The 9527-nt window shown below is 43.6% G+C and overlaps 1 protein-coding gene across 1 annotated transcript; it reads left to right on the forward strand.

Annotated features, from left to right (window-relative positions):
- Positions 1-1065: 1065 nt before the first annotated feature.
- Positions 1066-7204, forward strand: LOC142571943 (defensin-like). Its single transcript, XM_075680689.1, has 4 exons — positions 1066-1087; positions 4999-5083; positions 6040-6105; positions 6848-7204. The coding sequence occupies exons 2-4, from the start codon at positions 5041-5043 to the stop codon at positions 6967-6969; spliced, it is 231 nt and encodes a 76-aa protein (XP_075536804.1). The 5' UTR covers positions 1066-1087; positions 4999-5040; the 3' UTR covers positions 6970-7204.
- The last annotated feature ends 2323 nt before the right edge of the window (positions 7205-9527 follow it).

Consider the following 9527-nt stretch of genomic DNA (forward strand, 5'->3'; position numbering starts at 1 on the left):
TCTAAATTGTTCAGTCAAACTGGTTAGTCAATTACCCTTTAGTTATTTATTAGGTGTGTATGTATGCTATAGATAACGAGCATATTTTATTCTTGATAATGACCACCCCGCATAATACTTTTTTATATAAACGCTGTTTTTGCGGTAATTGACGCAAAGTACAATCAGAAATCTAACTCATTCTTTCGTTTTTTTTGTTATTTTTTGTTCATAAGCGATGCCTTAAGAGACACATGAATGTTAGTTCTTCAGTTTAACTTTATTTTATGTCTCATAAGCACAAACACAACTTTAAGAACTTGTGCAACATATGAAGAAAGAATAAAATGCCGCGTATGGTATTAGTTAAATTATTAGGATGCTTTACAGAGTCTTTATATTTTCTGAGACTAAAATGGTAACTTCAAGGCTGCGGATAAATTGTTTGGAAACAAACCTTTGCCCTTATCAATGGGTTATTTTACCATAACGTAAACTCCAGTTCTTTTTTTCTCGCTTTGCGTCCTGTGTTTTGAGATGTATTCCGTTCTAAATACCAGGTACCAACTAGCCCAACAGCAAACTATCTAGCAAAATGCAACGTCACCCACACTTTTGGGCTCTGTTATTGGCATTGAATTTTCTCTCCACTGCAATCATGTTTTGTATCACGCCATGCGCGATTCCTTCTACGTACAGGGAGGTGCGTGACTGCTATGCCGGACAAAACTTCGATATGAACACACAACGTAACGGCATGAAGAGCCCCAAAAGGCAGAAGAAATTTCTATATTCCAATTTCCGCTAACCAATCTATCGGCTTGCACTTACCTTACACTCGTCGGTCACGCCACTCGGGCCGCGTTACTCGTGAGCTAACACGTCCGGATGCCCGTTTGACAGAGCTAATACCTCTACTACATATTTCTCATCCGCGGTTGTCGTGGCGCTGTGCAACCTCACTGACAGTGAGCTCCACGCTTGATGGGAAAAACCAACACCGAGCGCGATCCTCTTTCCTCGTTTCTTCCGTGTCCCGTTCAGTATATAAGGCAGCTTCTGTGCCATTAGTCAGCAGCACACTTCCAACCTCCGGCAGCAAAGAAAGGTGAGATGTTCCTTAGCTGACCTATTATTTTTTGCTGGTTCTACATTGTCTTCTCTAACTATTTTGTAGAGGTGTCCATAAACTTGCCCCAAACTCATGAGAACAAATCCCGTGTCATTTACATGTTAATTATTAGTGGTTCTATGGTTTGAGAAACATGACAGATTTGCACCTCCTTTTATTCACCATTATGGCAAAGAGCCATTCATTTTCTTTGAAATTCCTTAGTTTGTGCGCCAACGTATCACGAAAAGGAGACGTTATCATCTGATTTAAATCTTGCTTGCGTATTTTAAGCACTAATTCCATAATTCTTCACTTGAGCGAGCTTCAATGGGCCTCAAAACATTGTTCAATCAAGTAAAATCCTATGTTGTATAGAATAAAGCGTAAATACAGGAACTTGCTATCGTCGTGCTAATATAATTCCTGATTGATGTAGTATGTTGAATCAAACATTGTCCTTTTGTCGTAGTTCCCTTGTTTGAAGAGCAATGTTCATGAAAAAGTTATTGAACAACGTCACTGTCGAGTTCGCGGGGGTCGACCACTCACGCAATTTTTCAAGTACTACCTTTGCGTATAGACAAAAGTGCTTCTTCACAACACTCTTTTGAAAAATATTAGGAAACATTAGAAAGTGCATTAAGAAGAACGATTACCATGGGAATTAAAGCCGCGAAGGAGCGATGTGAGAAAGAACAAATTTTGGCTTCCCATCTCTGACATGTCCACAACTTACTAAATGAATGTTTGCCCGTAAGGTTGTCATGGTGATCTACATTAATAGCACACACAAACTCTGCTCCCTTCATAACGGTCCCAATTTCGCCCAGAAGCAACCGTTGCGATAGCAACTTAGTAGACACCTATACGAAGTAATGATAGTAGTTTTATAGGCCGTATAAACTTGGAAACATTCACTTACTAACTGAATTAACAAGCATGATGGCAAAGAATAACACATCAAACTCGATGACCGCGCACTCTCTCTGTCAAAATTCTGGAGTGAGGAAGCGTGGCAACAGCAGCGAGCGAATTTGCCTACGTGCGGCCTTTCGCTTCAACGCAAAGTAATCGGCGAAAACATAGTGCACACGAAGCTATCAACACTCCGCGCACTCTGTCCCCATCGCAGAGCGCTTTCAAGACAGAGCTCGCGCGAACGCGCCATACGCAAGAGCCGACGGAGTAAAACGTCCCCCTCCCTTCCCTCCCCCATGGTACCTTGCGAGCGACAGAAGACTGCGTGCTTCCGTACCGCTTTCCTCCCTTGCGGGAGCGAGATTGAACCGCCATTGTTAGGCTCACCCTTGCACGCTTTCACTCGCGCATATAGCATACGGCGCAAGGTGACGATTTCATTGCCCTTGGACTTTATACGGAACATCAAGGTCACGGCGATGGCATAAATGCGCCTCGAGTGTCCATATAACCGCTATCGCATTATAAAGTGTTACAGAGCGGCTAAAAGAACATGTCCCAGAATATTTACATCAGAAAGCTTCGGCACGTTTGCGTCTCAGAGCTGTGTTCGTTGAATGCTGCAAATGAGATTACCGAAGCCCATTAATTGTTAATACCTACTTCAGTTATCGGTTTTGTTAATTGATGAAGAAAATATTTATTTAATTATTTATAAAATAATTCATTCTTTAATGCATATGGAAATAATGTGCTCAAGCAATTCCCAACAAGTTGACGTTAAAGAGATTAGCTTGTAGTTTTCTTATAAGATTCGACCACCATTTTTGAACACTAGCGCCATTAAGGCTGCAGTGCAGTCGTCAGGCTACATTGCAATTAATTCGTTAATTAATATCCATATTAGTGTTTGAGGTCGAAAAAGAAGGTGGATGCAAACGTATAAATGTATATTTGAACAGAAGAGGATAATTGTAAACGCAGCAATCGATTCGATTTCATATGAGAAACGTCAAATAACCAATTTTTATTACTGCTATAAAATGGCAAATGCAAATATTTCTAGTAAGAATTACATTATATTTTTATCTATGGTTTACCATAGCATACGCTTAGAATAGCTCTCTACTAGTAGGTTTCATCGCGAGAAGCAGTTATAATGCCTCCGATTATGATTTGCGTTCAATAATGGTGGTTCAGATAAAGAAACGGCGCGTGTCAAGCTTTGCAAGTACGAAGGCCATGAAAGCATGCTATTTATTGCGACAAAGCAACTCGCTTTCTATGAGAGACGCTGTAGCCCGAAGTTCCCTATTGATTTTAATTATATGGGATTTTTTCATGCCCATTGAAATCTACGTGCACGATTTCTCCTCCACTGGAATGCGTCCACTGCGGTTAGGAATCGAACTCGCGACTTCAACAGCCGAATGTCATAGGTACTGAGTCACTGCTGTGGCTATATTTTAGGGTGTGTATTGACTCAAAAAAGTTCACGCTTTTTGGGTAGTATCGCGTCTCCGAACAATGATCACTGTTTGTTTTGCGTGTGTTTTTATTTCTTGAAAGCTTTCCGCTCACTACTTTTCCGTCAAAAATGATACATCTTGCTGAGAACGCGCATACCATTTTGGGCCTGGAAGCGCCCGGGCACTCGGCGTTAAAGAGAGGAAAGTCACGCAAAGTAGATCACGATTATATTATTGTTCTCTGACAAGGTAAGTTCAAGGAGTGCAAACATTTCTTAAAGTACAACGCTGTACTGTCTCTATGGGCTCTTGCGTTGTTTAAAATGCTACTTATGCCAGCATCTCAATTGGCAAACAAATGTTATTCGCCTAATATACTTATAGCGCACATTTCGTATAGCGCACACCTTTCCGTATATTTTCTTTTTCCTTTCTTAAAGACGCAACAAAGAACGCTAATAAATTTGTGTTTGGTCGTGTTGCGTGTACAACAAACGCAATTTCATTCGGAAGCATAGAAGTTTTTGGAAACAGTGAAGAGAAATTTCATTCGCCTTTCCAGAAAAAAGAATGCGTCGCAGAACGGTCAAGTTCAGCTTGCGCCCGAGTGGCCGTTCCGCACCGGCACACATCTCAATTATAGGCTGACCGTCGGCGCTCTGGCACACTTTATCATGTTTTATGCGAAGCATATTACTAGAGCTCAAGCCAGCTCCTCAGGCGCGGCGGTGTCGCCTTCAATACCACGTGACACCGTGACGTCACGACAGAGGAGAAACCGGGCTCCAACTCGCGCCGTCGCTCGCGGCGTCGCGGCGGTATATAAGCAGCTGCGCTTGTTTCTAGGTGGCTTTGGCTCAACTCTTGCAAGATGGGCTGGGTGGGAATCGAACCAGGGTCTCCGGAGTGTGAGACGGAGACGCTACCACTGAGCTACGAGTAACGATGCTTCAAAGCGGTACAAAAGCGCCTCTAGTGAATGCGGTGTTGCCTTAGAAACGAGCTGTTTCTAAGGCTCAGGCGTGCGTCGCTTGCTCAGGCGCACATTTCGTTGCCGCGCCGAACGCTGCGTTGCTCGACGCTCACCGCGTCCTATGCGGGGCGCGTAGTCGCTGCGCCGTAGCCCATTGTCTTACACCCCTTGGCGGGTCGACGGGAACGCTGTCGCGTTCCACTCTTGAAGGCGAAGCAGAGTAACGCATGAGTTGTTTCTTCGTCTAGCCGAACCAAATATAGCCAAGCAACAGCAGTTCACCAGGCTAAACAGTGGTTCAACAACTAAAATAAAGGCTAGTATGCTTCGCATCCTGGGCTTAACCTTAGCTAAGCCACAGCAATTTTTTTGCTATTTATATATTTTGCCACATTCGTGCTCCGCAAACTTTTGTATCCCTATCAACAATAGCGTGTACTTGAATGGTGCGTTCCACTTTGAAGTTCGCCTTCTTCCAATTACCTTGAGAGAGCACAGTCCCAACTGCTGCGATGACCTTTTTTTCTGTTTTGTTGCTTCTTTAGTGCTTTCGTCAATTATCTGATCCAAACAACTTGAAAGCCAACATGAAGGTCCTGGCTCTTGCCTTTATCATCGTTCTTGTCGCTGGTAAGTTTCTCCTCCCGCTCTGCCGTGTATTAGCGTTGTTGTGAATGCTCCACATGGAAAATGTCGCATCGGGTACTAAGCTACGAAATGAACAACCTCCACTTTATGTCTAACCTTCGAGTGAATTTCATTAAATGAGCTGATCACATGGCGTGGTGTTACAAAAAATATGCGAAAGGATACAGGTTCTTCGGATCCACTTTGTATGTTAGCGAACGGATTGACTTTGGTCACAATAGCTAACTTGACGCCATCACATTCTACTACGCGGGTGCAAGCAGTCGAGATCACCTTGAAAAGAAAGAGAAGTGTAATAGTGCAAGGAAGCGGGGGTATCATCTCTCTCGCACCGTGTTTTTTCTGCGGTCACTTTCCCTAGGGATCGCGAAACCTCCAAACATATTTTTTCTTCTCATATTTCAGCTCCTTTTCCTCAATTTTCTAATTACCTAGTGAAGGGTCGCCAACCAGGCTAGCCCTTCAGATTAATGAACCGACTAGGATTTAGCAAAAAGATGTTACATAATAAAACTGGCAACCTGCGGTAAATTTACACAGTTAATTTCACATTGTGTCTCGCGAGAACACGATAGTTCTGATGTTTCTCGCTTAGCAAGAGCAGTGATTCCGTGTGCTGCTGTCGTTGTTGCAGACCTGCGCCCCATCTTACGCATCTATAAGTTACACGCGGCACAACCAGAGGTGTTTGCTGTCGTTAACCTTTCCCAGTGCACTGCGGAGTACAGTAATGGTGTACTTCCAGATACCGCGAGACGTGGTACTGCGTGTCACCATATAGTGGGAACTTCGCCCTAAAATTTCTTTTCGGAACTCTACGACATAAATCAAGAATCACCAGAATTGATTAAATCAAGGACCATCGTAACGGCTTTCGGGAATCCTCCTGTTTTACGTCCGCACCGAGAGTTTCTAAAATAGTTTTCGTTTGCGCGCAGGGTTCATATGCACTGCAGCTGCTCAGGACGGTGAAGGTGAAGGAGACGTGGCGCACGTCAGAGTTCGTGAGTATTTTGTTGCGGCAGCGCTCTACATAAGTAACAACTACATTGTCTACTTTGTCTTACTAATAAAAGTACTAGCTAGTGATGCTACCATGCAAGATTTTGGTCCAGTGTATAACTGACAAAATCCTGCCTTCCATGCGAAAGCTTAAACTATGCCATGGCAACTGTGTTAATGTTATTTCTCTCCATTTCTCTCCGAGACGTCCACTTTGTTGCCTCCTTTGTCGAACTGCGGAGTTGAACTGTACTGACCTTAAAATCGCTGTACTTAACTCATTTGCACTAGTTAGTGCCTTGACGTTGCTCTAGTTGAATCTTTTGAAGTACGCCGCTAGGAGTCATACTGCACTATGAGTCCAGTGTATAATTAACAAAATCCGGCCTTCCATGCGAAAGCTTAAACTATGCCATGGCAACTGTGTTCATGTTATTTCTCTCCAGCGCTACAATAAGGCGTTAGACCCAAAATTATAAACGTAAGAAACATCGTCTTGCCGAATGGGTGGTTGCAGAATATATGGTACATAAATGTTGGAAGCTGCGTGAGCCTAACATTAAATGTTGCGATGGAAGAACAGCTTGACATTTCCCATATTCCTTAATTCGCGTAAGGCCTCTGGCGAAAAACGCGTGCGCCTGTTCAGCCAATCTGTGATACGCTAGAAAAACCTGCTGTGTTAATCTAATAAGCACATCCAAATTAATTAAACACAAAACCCTATTTCTGTCTCTTCTATAGGCCGGGGCTTTGGCTGCCCATTAAACCAGGGCGCCTGCCACCGTCACTGCCGCAGCATTGGGCGCCGTGGAGGCTACTGTGCCGGCATCATCAAGCAGACTTGCACCTGTTACCACAGATAGGCCGCTTATGAGCCGCTGTTCTTCAGCCATCTATAATCGCGCCACCTCCAACCCTAAGAAGAACCGAATGTTCCTATGCCCGCACTCTTTCGAAATATTACTGTTAGACTATGCTTAACAAAATGGCTTATAACGTTTTTGTTGCATAACCGTACAGTTTACATCGCAGAACATGTAAATCAGCGGCATGCAATGCGGTTCATATTGCTTCAATAAAAAAAATCCTATATGAGTACACCTTGTGCAGAAGCAATTTCGTCCATGCCTGCATACTGATGTATGGGCGAGGTAGGCCGTCCATCTAACGACGCCACGGTTTCTCTTTATTCGGAATTAAACTATTCTTTTGTGCTCTGCCTCATCAGAGCTACACAAGAACGTGCGGAGCTTGCAAGAAGAAGAAGAAAAAAAAAAGAAAGTACTTTCATTTCGCTGACTTGCGGCACGCTCCACGTCCGCAATTCTTGACGGCTTGCGGCAGGGTTCTTTATAGCATCCAGCAGAGGAAGCGCCTGTCATAAAGAAGACACCTTATACCTTTGTAGCTATGACGACCTATATGGAGAAGAGCGCGCACTCGCACAAAGTGGTAAGCTGTTTGCATTGGCGGTTATACGAGACCATGATTGAGCACGAAACGAAGAAACTGCGTACGCGTCAACTTTAGAAACCCCGTTATGGATCGGTTTCGCAAGTGAACGTGCTACACACGCCCCACCTGCAGTGCTGAGCATTGCCGGATCGATCCTGGCTATACAATTACAGTTCTTGACGGCCCCCTTCCTGGACAACCAAATGACTCGCCCTCAACAGAGCTCGATACGTCTTCTCATAAAATGTGCGATTTACGGTGCTCCTTTAAACACATTTTATGTGCACCAGGAGTAGCTACTCCGCTTTGCGGAGTATTTTCGCGATAATGTGCAACGTCGTCGCCAATAACAGCCGCCTCGTGATCGAAAAAAAACCGACGGCTACCACTGACCTTTCCGTTGTGTCAGCACGTGCCGTTCAGTGTATATACATATATATATATATATATATATATATATATATATATATATATATATATATATATATATATATATATATATATATATATATATATATATATATATATATATATATATATATATATATCGTCGGCGGCTCTAAAATCGCACTTTGAGTGTCTTGACATCTGAGATTTGACTTCGAGATTTGACTTTGAACTAAGCGGAGATGACTCATCTACACGCTCAAGTGGCATCATTGCCTTAAACTGCTGTCACTCAGGCTGACTTGCTGGACCAACTGAGGAGAGAAGTAAATGATCTAGAACAGTATAGTAGGAAGTGCAATATTGAATCGCATGGGCTACCGCCCACGCCTAATGAGAATTTCAGGTTTTTTATGGGTGGGTTGGCCCAGCAGTTAAGGATAACAAACTTTACACCTAATATGATCACTACTATACATTGTCTGCCCAGTAGAATGGATCCTATTCCGCTGATACTGGTCCAGACTTGTGATGTTGCAACAAAAGACAAATGCTTAGAGCTAGAAGGGGTCTCTCGGGCTGGGTTCAAGCAGGGTCTTTGCCGCGGTTTTATTTCAACGAATATTTGACGCGCCCCAACAAGGATCTGTTCAGACTGGCTCGTCTGCAAGGGAGGGAAAAGAGCTTCAAGTTCATTTGGACAAGGAATGGCAAGATTTTCGCCAAGAAATTTGAGGACGCATCCCTCATCCGTGTAGAGAAGGAGTCTGACCTGGATAAGATAAGCTAAGATGGTAGACGCTGGCTCTCTGGCCTGCCATAATATTCTTGAGCCTTCGAAAACACTGGGACGAATTTTGTTCCGGCTATGATGTCTTTCTAATAACAGAAATTAATGTCACAGCAGACAGCCTGAAGCATTACACGTTACCTAGTTGCAGGTTATATCACTACACGCGCCAAATAAAACGGGGTGGGGGAGTTGAAGTAGTTAGAGATACATAGGTCATAACAAAGCTAAGTTTTAGCTTTCACCATGCTGAAGTTATTGCCCTCCGACTAAACACGCCTACTTTGTCATTGGTTCTGTTCGCTGTTTATCGGCCTCCTTGTTTCAACGGTCGATTGTTCTTAGCCGAACTCGATCACGCACACTCGACTCAGTCACACTAAGATTACGTTTGCCTGATAGCCGACATCAATACCGATATAGTACGCCGTGCAGTTGGCTTGGTCGCAGATTACCTTGATACGTTGTCGAAAGGGGGACTGCAGACCACTGTTCAAAAAGCAACGCGTGAAGAATACTTATCTGGCCGGCTTATCGCTTCCTGCATTGACCACATAAATATTCGTGCTCAAGATTTCATCTTGCAATGTGCGGTTGTGCAAACAAAAGTTTCCGATCATTACTTTGTTTGTTGCTCGTTGACTCGGCAATCTAGCTTTTCTGCCCCCCAGGCGGCCTCCAGTAAGAAAGTTTTCATCTGTGATTCAAAAACATTTTACACTCTAGTATCAAACTATGACTGGAACGCGTTTTTAAAAAATGTTGCACCAGCCGATATCTACGACAGGT

The sequence above is a fragment of the Dermacentor variabilis genome, chromosome 1, assembly GCF_050947875.1.
Source record: "Dermacentor variabilis isolate Ectoservices chromosome 1, ASM5094787v1, whole genome shotgun sequence".
NCBI classification, from domain to species: Eukaryota; Metazoa; Arthropoda; class Arachnida; order Ixodida; family Ixodidae; genus Dermacentor; species Dermacentor variabilis.

Bases quoted from the DNA above. Each gene is read 5' to 3' on its own strand.
- LOC142571943 (XM_075680689.1), top strand. From the start codon at position 5,041: ATGAAGGTCCTGGCTCTTGCCTTTATCATCGTTCTTGTCGCTG. The intron at 5,084-6,039 runs GTAAGTTTCTCC...GTTTGCGCGCAG, and splicing joins TATCATCGTTCTTGTCGCTG to GGTTCATATGCACTGCAGCT. The intron at 6,106-6,847 runs GTGAGTATTTTG...TCTCTTCTATAG, and splicing joins CGTGGCGCACGTCAGAGTTC to GCCGGGGCTTTGGCTGCCCA.